The sequence below is a fragment of the Molossus molossus genome, unplaced genomic scaffold, assembly GCF_014108415.1.
Source record: "Molossus molossus isolate mMolMol1 unplaced genomic scaffold, mMolMol1.p scaffold_m16_p_21, whole genome shotgun sequence".
NCBI classification, from domain to species: Eukaryota; Metazoa; Chordata; class Mammalia; order Chiroptera; family Molossidae; genus Molossus; species Molossus molossus.
This window is the reverse complement of record NW_023425357.1, coordinates 48,746,475-48,764,695: the sequence shown is the minus strand read 5'-3', so window position 1 is coordinate 48,764,695 and position 18,221 is coordinate 48,746,475. Positions and strand designations below refer to the sequence as shown.

The 18,221-nt window shown below is 57.3% G+C and overlaps 1 protein-coding gene across 1 annotated transcript in view; it reads right to left on the bottom strand.

Annotated features, from left to right (window-relative positions):
• Nucleotides 1-7,282: 7,282 nt before the first annotated feature.
• Nucleotides 7,283-18,221, bottom strand: part of ABCC12 (ATP binding cassette subfamily C member 12) — a 50,245-nt gene continuing 39,306 nt past the window's right edge. The window contains exons 22-29 of the mRNA XM_036275463.1: nt 18,004-18,160; nt 14,136-14,225; nt 12,077-12,266; nt 11,483-11,642; nt 10,408-10,486; nt 9,130-9,243; nt 7,471-7,635; nt 7,283-7,375 (exon numbers count right to left, since the gene is read on the bottom strand). Of these exons, the coding sequence (XP_036131356.1) occupies nt 7,283-7,375; nt 7,471-7,635; nt 9,130-9,243; nt 10,408-10,486; nt 11,483-11,642; nt 12,077-12,266; nt 14,136-14,225; nt 18,004-18,160 (1,048 nt within the window). The remainder of the gene's footprint in view (nt 7,376-7,470; nt 7,636-9,129; nt 9,244-10,407; nt 10,487-11,482; nt 11,643-12,076; nt 12,267-14,135; nt 14,226-18,003; nt 18,161-18,221) is intronic.

Sequence of the window (18,221 nt, the reverse complement as noted above, 5' to 3'; positions counted from 1 at the left end):
CCCACCTTTCAGGAGTCGGGAGACTTGATTCAGTAGATGCTCGGGGGACACCCAAACTAACACACAGCCGACGGGCACTGTGGGTCTGCAGGCGGGGGAGCAGCCCGGGCCTTTCCGGGTGTACTTGACCGAAGAACCCTTGCCTCCCAGTTCGCCTTGGGGGCCGAGGGTTCCGGAGAACACTCTTTGGGAATCACGGTTCTCATTTCCAGGCAGGGTACACTGAGCGGGAGGAAGTCGGGGATGAGAGGGATGATCTAGGTGCGAGGCAGGGGACACGTTGCTGGGGACATGCGGCCACCTGGAGCCTGGGTGAGGACTCCTCAGGGACGGCCCTCAGAGCCCCGTCTGCCACCGCAGGTGACACGGGTTCAGCGGCCGCCCACTGCACGGGCCTGCTCTGGGTCGCCGACCTCACACCCCGAGTGCTGTGCTGGCTCCCGGAGGGTTCACACTTCACCGGACGATGGTAGGTGTCGCCCTGGGAGGGGCCGGGAGAGGGGCCAGGAGAGGGGCCGGGCTCCTGCAGCTGTGAGACCGACCGAGAGGCAGACACAGGGACCCGGCAACTGTATGGGCAACGCGACGCTCCAGGTGAACGGGAAATGCCGGCGCGGTGTCCCCGACATGGGGCTTGAGCAGGACTGAGCCCCCACCCCGACCGGAGCCAGTCACGCGACGCGGCGCCTGCGGGCTCCTAGAACAGGGTGGGTTTGCGGCCCGGAAGCCTGAGGTCCGCCCTCCTCGAAGCGGCATTTCAGGGGCTGGCGGGTGTGGCAGCGGTGGGGGAGACTCAGCCGCAGGCAGGGGGCTTGCATGTGGAGTTCGGTCCTGCCAGAGGCACAGGGACACCCTGGATTTCGGCATGGCCAGGGACTGCCCCGGAGCCTGCACACAGACTCCTGCCCTCCATTGTCCCTGTGGTTCCAGCTAAAGTCCTGGGTCGACTCTGGCTGGCCCAGCGTGAGTCCCATGCCCAGCCTGAACCTGTCCTGGCACCACAGAGCCGTGACTGCTCGGCCCGGTGTCCATCCCGGGCCTCCCCAGAGACCGGGGGGGGGGGCAAACTGCCTAGTCCCTGGGCTAAGAATAGAGCGGGCGGTGGTCCCCTGACAGGTGCTGAGATGTTGGAAATGATGGGGTTGGGTTTGACCCCTGTCCCAGGTAGGGTTCCCCAGGAAGAGATCGAGACCAGGACTTTATGCCTGAACTTGATCAAAGACGTGTTCCCAGGGGAATCTGTGAGGGTCAGGGCAAAGCAGGACAAAGACGGGGAGACTTCAGACTCTGGTCCTTCCTGCAGAGGCCGCCTCAGCCGCCCCCCGCCCCCGGGAACTGGGAAGTGTAAGTCGAACACCAGCGCGGCCCGCCGGGGGCTGGGGAGCTGGGCCCCTCAGCTCAGAGCTGCCGTGGGGGGACCTGTGTGAGGGTCCTGGGAAGAAGAGTCCAGGGGGCCGCCTCTGGGAGCAAAAGCACCTGAAACTTCGGGACCAGGGGACCCGGGAAGAGCACCGGCAGCATTTCCTGGACCCCAGAGCCGCGGCCTGTTCCTCTTCACGACAGGGCCCTGTCCCCCAGTTTGCCATCCAGAGGGGACGTGTGGCCTTTGCTTAGAGCAAGGACCCCAGCTCTGCAGTCCCCAGAGGAAACCCAGGAAGGTGACCGGTGTTGAAACTCGACCGGGACCACGGGTCAAGGATCCCCTGGGTCGCCACGCCCAGTGTGGCCGCATGGTGTCCCCAATGACCCGCGGTGCAGGTGATCTCGGACTTACCGACGGCAGAGCAGAGAGACACAGTTGTCCCGGATTCTCCAGAGGGAACCTGTCTCCCCGACTTCTCCTCTGCCGGCCCCGGAGAGGGCTGCCCGCTGGGGGGCAGTGTGCCCGAGGCAGACTAGCAAACGCGGCCCTGGCGGTGTGTCCTTGGGACACCCACCCTGTCCGGGGGGGGGGGGGGTGGGGGGGGGGCGGCCTCGGTGCTTGATCTGTGCAGTGAGCGGCGTGGTGGAACCAGCCCGGTGCCACCCCGGAGAGTGCTGGTGCTGCCCCAGTGGGGTTGTGGGAGGCCGGGTTTTTCCTTGGCCAGACTCCCTGCAGGGCCAATGGGCTCCTCCCAGCGCCTGCCCTAAATGTTTCTGCACACGCGGTTCTCCCTTCGCCGATTGTACCCAAGCTGTCGGTCGTCCCCACCTTGGAGGTGCGGACAGTGAGGCACCTGAGGATCTTCCGAGCAGCCCTGGTTAGGCAGCCGCCGCCGTCCCCTCAGCCAGGTGCGCCCTCGGCTCCAGGTGTTCGCATGGTTCTCCCCATCACGCCCCCATCACGCCCCATCTGCCCTGTGAGGACCTGGCGGGTGTGTCCAGAATTGTCCTGACCTCTGCCAGCCTTCACTCGCCACCCCCCCTTTTTTTAATGAAAAGAAGGGCGACCGAGGTGAGTGATGGTGCGGAACGCCCCGTGGGGGTACGTCAACGAAGCGTGCGTGGATGTGCACATCTGAACTCGTGCGCGTGCTCCAGCCTTTCACCGTGTGCTCTTGGCACTCGGCACGTCCGCGGTGACATCGTGAGCTCACGGAGGAAACACTGCCTGTTTCCTTTATGGCTGGGGTCACAGCCTGGGGCTGCCGTCAGCCTTGGAGACGGTCTGTGCGGCAGTTGATGTGACCCCGAGGACAGAGCGCCAAGTTGGAATTCAGGACCCTAGTCACTAGTCACCCCCCCCCAACTCCGTGGATGAACTTGGACCAGTTTGGGGCTTTCCAGGCCTCGGTTGCTTGATCTGTGCAGTGAAGGGGTTGGACTGGGAGTGGGCCCTGGGCGCATCCTGTCCCCTCTGCCTGCCCTCTGGCTAACCTTGGGCAGGTGGCGTCATCTCCCCGAGCAAATGGGAAGAACCAGGTGTACTGTGAGTTGTTCTGAAGACTTACCGATACGATGAATGTCAGGCGCTTGGCCCGCAGCTGGTGACCTGTCCGTAGTCTGACACCGAGACCACTGGAGACGCCGTCGTAGAGAAGGAGCATTGAGAGGCGCAGACCAGTGTCTCTCCTGTGAAGATCCGTCCCGCCACGCAGATCTGTCTTTAGAGAAATGCAAGGCGGCGGACACAGGACGTGCTGTTCTCCATCACTGCACAAGAGGCACAGACGAGGACCCCTTCCCAGTGCCCGGCGTGGCCTCGGAAACGGGCTCCGCACTGATGCCGCCTTGGGGACAGTGTGCCACGAGGACGATCCGCCAGGAGGACACGTACTCTGAGTCCACCCTGAGGCCCGGAGAGAGTCGATTTGTAGAGACAAGAGGGAGGGCCCAGGTGATGGGCGCTGGGCAGGTGGGAGGCGGGGGGGGGGGGGGGACACTTGTTCCATGGGCACGAATCTCCGTTTCGGACGTTGACAAAGATCTGGAGACGGGTGGTGTCCACGACCGGACAACCATGTGAGTGTACTCACGGCCACCCATTGACCCCTTGAGAATGGTTAAAATGGTCGGTTATATTTTAACATAATAAGATTTAAAAAGAAATGTCAAGCGATTGCCACAAAGCCAAGGTAGGTTCCTGGGTGTGGTGCGGCTCCTGGAGCGGAGGAGGAATCAGCCCGGCCTGCTGTGTTTTGTGCTGAAACCATAGAAACGACCTCGGTCTGACCCTTTGATGCCGGTCCCACCGGAGGGGCAGCCTCCCCGCGGAAATGGGCATTTATGGGAAGGTTTTGGTGCCCGATTTAGCCTCCCCCAGGGGTGGCCTCGTACCCAGGGCCGAGAGAAAAGTGATTTCTTTCATCGGTCCTGCTGACCTCAAACAACCTCCTGCCTTTTCAGTCCTTTTTAAACCGTGCTGCTCTGGCCAGAGTGATTTCCACTCTTTGCAAAGAATGTTTTGCTTTTTGATCGACAATTCTGGGCCCGTCTCAGATCTGCTTGCTTGAAGAGCGAGAATGAAACCAGTGAGTTCCTTCTGAGGCCTCAGGCAGCCGGGGGGGAGGGGCAGAAGAGAGTCCTCGCTGTCGTGACTCTTCGGGGCGAGGTGGGACTGGAGAAGTCCTTGCTCCCACCGGAGCTAGCGCCCCTCGGGCCCGAGGAGGAGGGAACCCCAGGCAGGGACCTGGCTCTCTTCCGCAGGCCAGAGTGAGCATCTTCCCAGGACAAGGTCCACCGTCTCTGCGTCAGTCACAGTGTGGCTGGCTGGGTACCAGCTGCCAGCGCAGGCGGGTCAGACAACAAGCACGAGGGGTGAGGTGGCTGCAGGGTGGAACCCAGCTCGTCCCCACAAGGAAGAACCGTGCGCCGTCCATCTGTCCTTCGTGCTCACCAGGTGACCCCACGGCTTCGGACACCACCGCCGCACCAGGCCGTGGGACCCCAACTCCACCCCGCCGACTTCCCCGTTGCAGATCATCGGCCTGAAGGGCACCTCAGACTCCAACAGGAGGCAGCAAGCTTCTCCAGAGAGGACGGCAGGGTCACTGTTTTTGGCTCTGAGGACGGATGTGTGGACACAAGTACTCAATTCTGCCATTCGAATGTGAGAGCAGCCCCAGGGAATGATTCACCGGGGAGAGTGCAGTGGCCGTGTTCCAATAAAACTTTATTGATAAAAACAGGCGGCCGGCAGGACGTGGCCTCTGAGTTGGGTCGCCTGTGCTGTGGGTCAGCCAGCCGCACGGTTCGCTTTAGGACACGGCGGACTGTGGAACGTGTCACAGGCCCTTTGTTATTCACATAGCACGACAGTGTTTGTACGCGGCTTGTTCTGGGGTCTGCTGGCCTCCAACAGGGCATTCAGGAGCTGCTAATGCATCACCTTGAACATGGGCGCCCCCTGTGGGCAGGTGAACAGAGCTCCAGACCGAATGGGGAGCTTCAGAGACACCCCGATGTCCTGCGAGAAAGTGGACACCGAGTGAAGTCTCCGGGTTGGCTGAACTGGGTTCTGCTGGCCTCGCAAACGTCTAGTTCTACGTGGGGTTCCCTGTAGCACCCTTGCAAGCCTTTTGAACGGTTTTCATACCTCCTGGTGCCCCTGTAAAACGTGAATGATAAAAGTGCCCGCCTCGTGGGTGAGGGGAAGGTGGATGAAATGATTCACGTGCAGTGCCTGTAGCTATGCCGGGCACACGGCAGGGCTCGCCAGGTGCCAGGGGCGGCATTCTCTTCTGGACAGTACAAGCCGAAGGGGGAGGGGACACAGACAAGGGGCAGCAGGTGGCTCACCCTCCAGTGAATCCGAAGAGCCACAGATCACTGCAGCCCCTCCCTCTCCCCAGAAACGCCTTCCTGAGATCACACTCCGATGGTCAGCCTGGTGCCGAGTGGATGGAAAATAAAGCATGCCCCTCCCCCACCCCCAGCTGGCACGGGTTCCAAGTGTCAGCACGGACTGCCAGGTCTGGTCACCACATCGGGGGTGGGTGGACATTCATCTGGGCACCTGCTCTGGAGCCCAGTGGACGGGGGTTGGATGACCTCAGACCAGGGTCACACACCATGATGGGGAAAGGCTCGGGTCAGGGCAGTGGACCATTTAAAGACTTACTCTGGCCCTGGCCGGTTCGGCTCAGCGGTTAGAGCGTCGGCCCGCGGTCCAGAGAGACCCGGGTTCAGTTCCCGCTAAGGGCACATATGTCGGTTGCGGTTTGTCCCCGGCCCCGGTTGGGGTCATGCGGGTGGCAGCCACTCGATGTGTCTCTCTCAGATCGATGTTTCTCTCTCTCTCTCTCTCTCCCTCCCACTCTACCTAAACAAAAAATGGAAAAATGTCCTTGGGTGAGGATTAATAAAAAAAAACAAACATAAGACTTCCTCTGGCCCTTGGCGGGGAGACCGCAGTTGGCCTGGAGCTGCCCGTGGAAGGAGCCCCTCACGGTGGCCTTTCCAAGCCCGCTGGCCGTGGTGTGCACCCTCTGCTGACAGCGGCTGGCCTCCCTGCCTTCACCTGGGCCTTCCCACTCCACCCCGGAGGTCTACCTGCTCCCCCCTGGTCCTGCAGACCCCACCGCTCGGCCGGGACAGCTGGGGGGCCATCTGACGGAGGCACAGGCCTCAGCCCGGCCCTGGAGGTGCTGGCCGGTGGCCAGTCTGCCGCAGAGCTGAGCCTTGTCCTCAGGGACATAGCCCTGTGGCCGGGCAGGGCTGGGCACTCCCGGGCTCCGGTCCGTGTCTGAATGAGTCCACTCTGGGGCCACAGGCTCACGCCCTCCGCTGAGTGCTCGCGGTGCCAGCAGGTCTTCTTCCGTCTTGGGAAGGAGGGGAGGAGTCTGACCGAGACTAGGAATGGGGAGGGTTGGAGGTGTGGACCGGAAGCCCTGCTGGCCCGTCACTGCCCTGAGCCTCGCCGGGCACAGCCTGGCAGGAGACGGGAGACGAGGCCAGGAAGCTTCCCTGGGGCCCTCAGTCCTAAGGAACCAGAAACAGCCAGACTGCGGGCGGGCCCTGGGCAAACGCGTCCCAAGTGCCCATCAGATTTCCTGGCGGGTTTTTTCCAATGTCACCGTGAACTGGCAGCTCACACTCCGGGCTGCCGGGGCTCTGTGTCCCCTGCCTCCGTCACAGTGAAGCTGGAAGTGGGAGGGGAGCCTTTTCTTGGGGACGCTGTGGGGTTAGGGCTGAGCCCCAGGAGAAAGCCGCCAGGGTCTGTGACAGGAAACAGCACAGAAGCCACAGTACCTCCAGTAAGAACATTTCAAAGCAACATTTCTGGGTAGTTCAATTTCCTGCTGCATTTTAATGACCAACAGAGAAGATATAAAAATGTCATGTATCGGGAAACGCCAACCTTTTGCTTTCTTGGTTATTCTAATAGATCAACTGGAACATTACAATATGATTTAAAAAAAAAAAAAAAAGGATTTCCGCCAAACACTGGAATCAATCTTTTGTGCTACAGACCCTGTGGTTACTGCTCATCAGACACTCAAAATACATGTGGATAGAAGTTAAGCGGGAAGAATCTCGGCTCCTTCCCCTCCTGACCACAAGGCAGGAGCCGTCTTACTATTTTTCAGGAATAGGGTGGTATTGATAAGGACACACGGGGGACCCTTGGGGTTTCAGGAGGTGAGGGGCCCGCTAGCTCCATCTGCCTCTGTTACCACCACCAGCCCCAGGCCCGCCAAGTGAGGTTGGGGGGCAGGCACCAGGGGAGGCAGGGAAGCGACCTCTGCTCGGCTCAGCCTGGGTCAGGGGTGGGAGGGACGGTGACCAGGGCTGCCTGTGGGGATGACAGCCCTCCTGCAGGCCCATGCAACGTCTCCTTCTCCTCTAAAATGCACCGGGACCTTTATAATCGAACTTTGTTTTCTGCTGCTAGTAACATCGCAAACGCAGAGTCTGGCTTCTCAGCAAGGACTTCGGGCTTGTCGAACTCAACCACCTGAAAGTCAGAGAAGAGCGGAAGTGGTCAGAAAATGCCCACCCACCATAGAACCCAAAGCTCTGAAGCCAGGTGACCCCAATGGCTTCCTGTACCTTCCCATTTTCCATGACCAGGACGAGGTCGCAGTTCAGGACCGTGTTGAGGCGGTGGGCGATGGTCAGCACTGTGCAGCCTTCGAAGGCATCTTTGATGGTTCTCTGAACAAGGCTGTCAGTCTTGGGGTCCATGGAGGCAGTGGCTTCATCAAGGAGAATGATCTGTTGAGGAAGAAATGTTGCAAAAGTCACAGTAAGCCAAAGCTGTACCTAGAGGAAAACGTATAATCTTAGCTTCATTCATTCATTCATTCATTCATTCATTCTTTCATTTTTAAAAGGAGAAGGGCTAAAAAGTAATGAACTGTGTATTCATTTCCAAAAGTTAGAAAAACAATGGCAACATAAAAGTTACATCACACCACTTCCTTCATCTTCTTTAGAGGGACTAGCTGGGGAACAAGGCTGTATAATCTTTACTCCTCTTTCTAAGTGTTTTATTCTAATCCTGCAAACTGGTAGGAAGCAGCACCCAGGATTATCTACTCGTGTTGCATGCTAACACGAGTCGGCATGCAATGTAACGCACATTAGCTTCCCGTTGTTGCTGTATCAAATTCAGAGGCTTAAAACCACATGAGTTGATTATCTCATGGCTCTGGAACGACATAGTCCCAATGTCAAAGTACTGTCAGGGCTGGATTCCTGTTGCAGGCTCGAGGGGAGGAACCGGTCCCTTGCAGTGTGCAGCTTCTAGATGCTGCCTGCGCGTGCGGCCCGTGGCCCCTCCCTGGCATTGCTCGAATCTCCACTTCCGTGGTCAGATCTCGTCTGCCCGGCTCTGCTGCCTCCTTGTGAGAAAGACCTGGGCCTACCCGAGTCATTCGGGGTGACCTCGTCTCAAAACCCTCGATGGAGTCGAATGGGCAAAGCACTTTCCCAGGCAAGGTAACACAGTCACAGGTTTCCCGTGTCAGGACGTGGATGTCCTGGGGGGCCAGGGGGCACCGTTCTGCCACCCACCGTGCGGGTCCACCAGTCAGAGGGCCGCAGCTCAGTGCCCACTCTGCTTGACCTTGGCTTAATTCCTGAATTTCCCCCCCGGCTCTGTTTGTTTCCTTGTGGGTAAAAGGGGGTTACACCTCATTAAGAGCATGAAATGCAGAAACAACACAAAACAGCTTAGCAGTCTGGCCGAGGGCCGGCTGTCGCCCTTTCCTGGGGAGCCCACGCCACCGTTACACTGCGATCAGGGTTCGGGGCGTGAGGTTCCGAAAGCACCAGCGACCTCTTCCCTGAAACCAGCAAGCAAGGACGTCCGAGTCGCTAAGAAGAATGAGCACACATTTTGCCATTCTCAGATGCTCGCTTTTGTGAGTGGCCTGGGGACTCCTCTGATGAAGAATCGTTCAGGGACGAAGGGGAGAAGTCGAGGGGGCGATTTCTCAGCCTCGAACCACTCAGGGAGACAGAGAGACCAAAGCGAGACCGCGCCCCAGGACGAGACCCCGGAGAGGCAGGTGCTGCTGCCGCAAATGGCTGTTACTCTTCAGTTTCTACGTCTCACAACTTTGTCTTAAGGAACAGCGATCGGTTTTTAAGTGGCGCAATCGCTCTCTCTGCTGACAGACAAAGACAGGCCTCTCCCCGACGGAGCCGAGGCGCGGCGGGAAGTGCGCAGGGTTCGACCACCGCCTTTCCCTGCTGCGTCCTTACTTTCGAATCGCGGAGCAGGGCCCGGGCCATGCAGAGCAGCTGCCGCTCCCCCACCGAGAAGTTCTCCCCGTTCTCTGCCACTTCGGCTTGCAGTTTCTCTGGGAGCTTCATTATCTACAGAACAGAGAATGCCGCATTTGTGCCGATGATCTATGAAATTGTTCTGTGCCACTTACATCGATTGCCCCCCTCCTGTCGCATTCCTCAGCTGGCTTTATGTTCCTGCGGGGAAGAAAGTGCAAAACAACGATCCTTTCAACACCGCGAACGGCACCAGGAAAGGCCGGGAGTGGGCGGACATTCATCATTTAGAATCACAGTGTGATTTCTAACCCACTGGCACCTCGACAGAAGAACACCAGCGATGCACAGATGGGCCCAGAGAAACGCAAACTAGTATAAACGGCTTCCGGGGCCCCTGTTTGCATGGACAAAATAGAGGAGGAGGGGACAGTTTTCTAGTCATCAGGAAAGGTAAGACGGTCTGGTTTATCCAGCATGACAAGTCAAAACGGCATGGGACACGCTCACCTGGGTACCAGTCCTGGGCGGGGGGGGGGAGGGGGTCCCCTGTGGGCTGCAGAGGTGGCCACACTCCCCTGTGGAGCCCAGTCACAGGGTCAGGTCCACTCCAACCTGCCTGCCTGCCACTCCCAGAGCAGCCCCGCCCCTCCTGGAGCAGGCCCGCCCCTCCTGGAGCAGGCCCCGCCTCTCCCAGAGCAGGCCCCGCCCCTCCTGGAGCAGGCCCCGCCTCTCCCAGAGCAGGCCCCACCCCTCTCAGAGCAGGCCCGCCCCTCCCAGAGCAGGCCCCGCCCCTCCTGGAGGCCTCACCCACCCCTCACCTTCCTGTCCTTATAGTTCCCAAAGGCAGTGAGGCTATGGGCAGAGCACTGGGGCACTCCCTGGGCTCTGAGTCAGGTGGACATGGGTTCGAGCCTCCATTCTGCCATGCGCTAGCCTGCACCTGTCACTTCCCTGAGCCTTCATTTCCCGTCTCTAAAGAAGGAGGTCGGTGTACCAGCCTCCGAGGGCTGTGGTCAGAACCAAGGCCCTGATACATGTGCAGGTCTTGGCTGAATCCTTGCAGAGACCTGATAAATTGTATCGATTGTTGCTTCTAATCATAACACGTAAACAAGGCTTGTGTCTTCTGACATGGGGGGGTCAACAAGTAGCCTTGGCCAAATGCTGGCCCAGTACTCATCGAGTCTGACCCTGGGCCAGGTGCCCGGGGCACGAGTGCCAAAGAGACGTCCCGGACAAGCCCCCAAGACCTACTGTGTCTCTCATGCACGTTCTCTCCAGAGCCCGCCAGAGCATCTCATCCGTGTGGCTCTCGAAGGGGTCCAAGTTGTACCTGCAATGACGGAAGGACAGGGAGCTCATTTCTGAGGCGAGAGGTCCAGGGAGCAGGTTTTCTGTAGCACATGGTGGGGACAGGAGGTGCTATGACCCAGTGGCTCCCTGGGCAGTGCTCACTTATCCCGGGATGAGGGCCCATGAAACACCAGCCTCAGGTCAAGAGACGAAGGACCCACAACTCCGTGGTGGAGCAGAGACCACCGAGGTGGAATACAGAGAAGCCCGCCCAGAGAGCACCCCGCTAGGCGCTCAGGAAGACCCGCGGTCCTCTCAGCGGCCATGGGCAGCCGAGTGCCTTGGACCGTCTGCAGGTTCTCAGCAGGGAGGAAGGGCGAGGGAGCAGCGTGGCGGGCCATTGCGTTCACTCTGCCGTCAGAAGCACCAGCTACTGCAGTTCCAGGCTCCCGGAGGGCATCTGTGGGGGTGCGTCTCCACGGGGGATGTGTTTTTCATACAATGTGAATAGGGCCCCTGCTGCTCAGTGGGAGCGATATCCCTCTCAGGAGAGGGTCCGCCACTCATGGGACCAAGGGAGAGCCCGGCTTTGTCCTTGGGCCTGCACCTGGGATCTTACACCCTGCAGAAGCTGCAACGCTACTGCTCCTTGTCTGTCACACTTGGCCACGCACAGCGGCCTCCGTCGGATAGCCACTTGTTTCAGTGCACAAACCGGGCACTTTTGAGAGGGGCTGTTGGTACACCTGATAAAATGCGGACACCGAGGCTCAAACCTGTGCCACCCAGGATGTCTGCTCGCCCCAGGTGTAAGCATCTTGCTACTAGCCGTGGTGTTGAGTGGGCACAAGTGCCGCTCAGGGCCCTGGTTCTCCGCCCCTCGCTGGGCCTCCCTGGGGAGCCGGTGCCAGCCCCTCGGCACGCTGCTCCCTCAGGGGGGCGGCCCAGACCAGCCACGCCCCGGCGCCCCCCAGAGCTCCTGGTCGGTCTGATTGCACTGTCCCGAGAGAGGAATGCAGCGATCAGAAACAGCTACCTTACTGTACCTACAAACAGGACAGGGTCCTGGGGGATCACAGTCAGCTTGGCTCTGAGGTCCTCCAGGCCGATCGTGCAGATGTCCACGTCGTCAATGAGGATGGTGCCGCCGGCGGGCTCCACCAGGCGGAACAGGGCCATTCCCAGCGACGACTTGCCTGGGGACAGGACGAGCCAGAACAAGTCAAAGGCCAGTTTGTGCTTCCGTCATATCCACGTATCTGATGGGGGGGGGGGTTCACGCAGCGACAGAGCTCTGTGAGGGTCCTGCCGACAGGAAGGGCTCACCCTGGGGGGCGGTCGGCAGCCCCCACACGCTGACCCTCCCCTCCACACCGTGGCTATTTGCACAGGGCTCATCCTGTGGGTCTCGTTTCACCAGGATGACTCTCCTTTAACTGACTCAAAACTGAATGTGTGTTTGCTTCCAACTCCACACGCCCGCTTGCCCCGAAACCCTAGTTTACAGGAAGGAGATGCGAGGAGAAGCTGGGCCAGCCTGCGGCCCGCCACGCCGCCCTAGCCGCTGAGCCCGCAGACCCCGAGCGAATGCAGAGAAAACGCCCGGCGGAAACACGGCCGCCGTCCTCACCAGAGCCCGTCCTTCCCACGATCCCGACCGTCTGCCCGCTCGGGATGTTCACGTTCAGCCCGTCGAGCACGAGGGGAGTGTTGTCCCTGTATCTCATCCGGTAGTCTCTGAATGTGATCTCCCCACGGCTGGGCCAGTCCTGGGGACAGGGCCCCGCTTTGAGCGGCTGAGTGCATTCGGGGACACAGGTCTGAAAAGCAGGAGAACCGACGACGGGTTGGGACTCCCTCGCGTTCCCATTCATTCCGCTCATTCACGCGCACAGTTCTAGGTCCCCGGGTTCGTGGTCGGCTAGACCAGTTAGGCCCCGGCACTCATGAGACTCGGTCCGGTGGGAAAGAGAGAGAATGAAGAAGAGAAGCCCTGGCCGGTTTGGCTCCGCGGTTAGAGCGTCGACCTGCGGACCAGAGAGTCCTGGGTTCGGTTCCCGCTAAGGGCACTACCTCGGTTGCAGTTTGTCCCCGGCCCTGGTTGAGGTCGTGTGGGTGGCGACCACTCGATGTGTCTCTCTCACATCGATGTTTCTCTCTCTCTCCCTCCATCTTTCCCTCCTGCTGTATCTGAAGATAAAGGCAAAAATGTCCTCGGCTGAGGATTTAAAAAAAAGAAGAAGAAAAGACATCGAGATGAAGACAATGAAGCAGAGGGCTGGAGAAGAATGTGGGTTCGAGGGGGTGGGCGCAATGACAGTGACTGAAGGGGACCTGGAATGCTGGGAGGTGGCCGGCGGGCTGCCAGGAGATGGAGTCTGGCGCCTTCCAGGCAGAGTGGGTAGTGGTGCCCTGAGGCCAGAACACAGTTGTGCACTGGGAGGAACAGAGAGAACCTTGGCGAGGCTGAAGCTTAGTGAGATGATGACTGCAAGGGACAGCTGCCGCAGGCAGGGCCTGTGGGCTGGTCACTGTCGGCCGCGTGCCCTGCAAGCTGGGCAGCACCTGCAGGCCCGGCTTCGAGACGGGCAGAATGTGCCCAGACAGCCCCTGCATCTGCAGGAGTCACCCCGGTGCCGGAGCAGGAAGGTGACGGGAACGCGGGTGTCGGTTCAGAGGTCTTGCGAATTCCGTGGAAAGGACATTTAAATTCCAAAAAGCCCACGAAATGCGCAGTGTAATTAAGGGTAGAGCAGCGTGGCTGCCTTACCGGACCAACCCCTCCTCTGGGGTTAAGAACCCCCTTTAGCGACGGGAAATAGGGCTCCCATGTGCCCCAGTGGGGTGGCCAACCAGCCCGAATTTCTGGTCAATGAGCGACCACAGTTAGCCAAGAAAACAACTGTATTTGTGGACAGTGACTATTTTTAACCCACGGAAGATTTAGAATTAATAGTAAAAGTATTTCACAGAAGCAACATTGTAACAGGAACATTTTTCGTTTAAGGAATCTGCATACCTGGAGTTTTAAAGTTTCATAATATTAATAATATTCGGTCTTGTGATTCTAATTTAAAATCACAATCGAACAGTTTATTTAAAAATGATTTTAAGTTAAAAGCCTACTGTTTATGTATAGCATTTGGATTTATATATAGCATTGGGATTTTAGGCAAACTCAAAGCCATAAGTGGGTTACATAAATCTATATTTTTAGATGTGTATAACCTCAGGAGGGCTTATTTGTTAAATCAGATAATCAGGGTACTTAAAAAAGAAATGTTATCGATTACATTTTAAAATGCAGTTTTAAATGCTTTAAAGTGTTTAATTAAGTGTTTTAAGTGGCCAAATGCTATTCAGGGGCCTTTAAAAGTGATTGCTCCGATTGGCTAGACTTCCTTTCAAAGACTAGCAGAATTTGTAAATTGAGCATAAAGGTTTTTACAGAAGAGCATCTAAGGTGAGCCACCAAATTATCTTTTCTGCGCAGAAACAGCCTCAGGGAACGTGTTTTTGGAAAGGGACCTCTCTCAACACCAGGACTCAGGGTTGTGTTGTAAATACGGGTTTTAAGAGGAGAGGCTGTGGTCAGAGTTCGGTTTTTACGAAGATCCCTCTCCCAGGTAGAAAGATCAAACGCTCACATGGGTTCTGCCGGAATTAACTGGCTTGCGCTCATTTCTTACCGAAATGTACCCCCTGAGCAGCTCCACGGAGGTGAACTTGGCCTGGGTCTCCGTTCCTGTCCGCACGCACACCTGCAGCAGCCCGCTGAGCTGTGGCAGAGGGGCAAGCCCCGGTCAGGCCCCTTCCTGCCTTCAGGGACAGCCCAGCAAAGTCCCCTCGGGCCCCACTCAGGGCCACACACACAGTGGGCAGGTTCCCAGCCAAGTGCCCGGAAGTGAGGCTCCTCCTGTTGGGTGTTTTCTCCTTTAAACATTTCCTTTGTATTTAGAAACAAACGGTAACTAAGTTTCCCAGGATCTCCAGATGGTGACAGCCAGCACACCCCAGCACCACCTGGTCACCGCCTCCTGGTTTGACACAAGGGCTGTGAGCGGGGCTCTCCCAGCCTGCAGACTGCTGGTATCTGCCCCCTGCCTACCCCCTGGGGGCCCCTGCACCTCGTTGCCCTCCCTGCTTTACCCCACCCACAGCCAAGAGGCATCAGGAATGATCAGAGTTCGAGGAAAGCCACCAAGCCCATTTGCTTGCTTCCAACATGAGAAAATCTAGGCCCAGACTGGGGGGTGTGGCTTGATAAGGTCACCCACCTCGGGCCAGGATCCCCCAGATGCCGACCCTAGAGTTGAGTGTAAGCACTTGTATTCAGGCTGGGTGAATGGTGATCCCCCAAAAGCTATGTCCACATCGGCATCCCTGGGACCTGTGAATGTTACCTCCCTTGGAAAAGGATCTTTGCAGGTGTAATTAAGGGTCTTGAGACCATCCTGGGTGGCCGGGCTGGGTCCTAAACCCAACCAGTGTCCTTATTCTTCACCGGTTTCCCATCCACCTGGGGAGCCTCCTCTGTCCTCAGGGGACAGCCCATATTGTGGAGTTTGTGCTTTCTAGAGGGGCCCAGTGCCCCAGTGCCTCAGTGTGTGCAGACGCTTCCCCCACCTCACAGGGATGTTTGCAAACAATCTCTTGGGAAGCTGCTGGTACCCCTCAGAAGCGTGACCTCAGCCGAGGAAAGCTGTTTTGCGTGGAGTAAGGAAGGAATCTATTCAACATCATCTGTTCTGTATCTTACTAGGCGACCACAAATGAAAACATCCATCAACGAGGAAAACCCAGTGTTCCCACTTAAGGTAGAGCCCTGAGAATGTGTTTTTGTTCCTCCTCCCCAAACACATTAAAATGATAGTTCCAGAAGAGAAGCCTCGGACAGCAAGGCGGTTGGGAAGAGGTGTCCTTGCACGAGAGAGTCACACATTTCTGGAAGCTGGCAGGAGGGTGAGGGCGTTTCCATAGAATGTCCTGCCGGGCTTCCAGGGCCGTGGGTCCGGCAGAACGGAGGCCCCATGTGAGAGGGGCCCACAGAGAAGCTAATTAACAGTCTGTCTATAGACAGCTCTCCTGGGCCCATTACCCCCTCCCTCCTGTTCCTCCCCACCACAGGCAGCTGGACCCTAGGCCAGTGACGCGCATGCACACGCCACGCACATGCATGCACGCACACACACATGCACATACACACACACCATGCACGCACACGCACACATGCACGCGCGCACACACCATGCACGCACACGCACGCACGCACACACACACCATGCACGCACACACACACACGCCACACACACACACATACACTCACACACACGCCACGCACATGCACATGCACATGCGCACACATACTTCTCTAAAGAAATTGAGTGAACTACCTGGGAATGAAGGGGCGCCCAGAATAAAGGGGCTCCCGGAATAGTACCCTAGACAAAACCCTTTTAAGTCGAGCACGCGGGTGCCTGAAGCCAGCCTCCTGGCTGTTTTCTCAAAGTGAAGCCCGTGGAGAAGCCTTGCCCACCCACCCTCAGTCACCAACTCCCATCGGCTTGTGCCAAGGCAGAGGAACCCCAAGTCCCCACCCGGCCCCTCCCCCTCAAATGCAAATAGACGAGAACCATGCAAACAGCCAACAGCACAGGAGAGCGGGGACCAGGTAGACAAAGAACGGACCCGGGAGAAAACAGATATCACGGGAGAGAGGACAGTTTAGGAAGGAGGGGGACCTCTAATAGATGCAGAGAGATTCAAAAACATATAGGCACCCATTAAAAACGCTTCTTCTAAAATCCACTGAGAAAGAGTTGGTGGGAATTGAGCACATGAATTATGACAGCCACACTCCCAAGTCGAGAGACAGCCGAATGGCAACGCCAAGGAGGAGTCCCGGGGCAAAGACGCGCAGACCAGAACAGGAGCGCGGGGTCAAAGACAGGGAACAAGGTGCTGTTGGGGCGTAACTCGGAGCCCGCCCAAGGCGAGTCACAGAAAGAGAAACAGCCACAGGAGAGGAGACATTGTTTCCAACTTGACCGACAGACCACCCTCCGCCACTCCGAGCACCGAGGAGGAGGGCATCGGGAAAAGCTTCCAGAGAGAAAAACACCAGGCGTGAATCAGGGAAGGAGGGTCAGACCCATCTGGCCGGGGTTCAAATCCTGGCTCTCAGACAGGTGTGTGATCCTGGGCAGGGCTCTCTGGTCCCAGCCTCCTCCCCTGTAGAATAGGGATGATGGTCGTGCCCATCTCCTACGGCTATTGTGGAGATAAACACATTCGTTTATGTTAAAGGATTGAGGACAGTATCCGAGACACAGTCAATGACATGCGATTCACTATTATCATTTTTCAAGAGAAAGGAACCAAGGCAACCAAAAAGTGAAGTCTGTGACGATTTGCCAGGGACACATACCATGGCTGTCTCTCCGGGACCCTTTTCCCTCTCCCACGGGGGCAGCAGTGTGCCTCGGGGGTAGGATAGGGTGTGACGCCACCTCTTGGCCTAAACCAACGGTCCGGACCCCACTAGCCACGAGTGAGTTCTGATCCAGTCAGAGTGTACCCAGGGCTTCTGTGCAGTGAGCAGGAAGGGTTCGTCTCCTGCCTTCTTCCTTCCACAGGCCCTCAGAAGCTGCGGGTCACCACAACCATGATGAGAGTGGTCACAGGAGGAGGACACGCCAGAGGCCACGATCCACCCGTGCCTGAAGCCAACGCAACCACCAGACCTTTGAATGATGTGAACCCAGCAGGGACGGGGAACCTTTATTCTGCCAAGGGCCATTTGGGTAATTATAATGTCATTCACAGGCCATACAAAATTATTAACTTAAAAATCAGCCTGCTATAAGCACTATTTACAATAGCTAAGATCTGGAAACAGCCCAAGTGTCCATCAGCAGATGAGTGGATGAAAAAGCTGTGGTACATGTACACAGTGGAGTACTATGCAGCTGTAAGAAAGAAAGATCTCTTATCCTTTGAGACGACGTGGAGGGACCGGGAGAGTATTATCCTAAGTGAAACAAGTCAAGCAGAGAAAGTCAAATATCACATGATCTTACTTTTTTTGTGGAATATAATGAACAAAACAAGCTAATAAACAAAATAGACCCAGAGATATGGAAGTAGGGTACAGACTGACAAACCCCAGAAGAGGAGGTGTTGAGGGGGAAGAGATAAACCACAGAACTTATAGGCATGCATGTGTAACCATGAACATAGATAACAATGCTGGGGACGGGGTGGGGATGGGGGATGGATCGGGAGGAGGGTGTCAGTGGGGGAAAAAGGAGAAACATCTGTAACAAAAATAATTAAAAAAATAAAAATTTTAAAAAATTAGCCTGCTTTGTTTGGTCAGGCTAGTTGGGTGAGGTGTGCGGTGTTAGCCGGTACTGATTTCATGGGCCCCACACAGCCCTCGGGCCGGACGTCCCCGCCGCTGGAACCCACTGGAGGTGGTTTTCTGTCCGGTCCGCCCTCCCTCGCGCACTCTGTGTGGGAGCCTCCAGGCCAAGCCCACCCTGACCCCGGTGGTACCTGGATAATGTAGGACAATGACAAGCCTTTGGAGGAAGCGCTGATCGAGACGAAACTCAGGGTCACCAGCAAGGCCACGATGAAGGTGACCATGTTCATGAGGACGTCCATTCTCAGGGCAAACCACCTCAGAGCGCAGTTAAAATACAGGAGGTGGCTGGAGTTCTCATCATTGAGCATCTTAAACCTGCGATTGAGAAGCCAGACAGAGCAGGAGG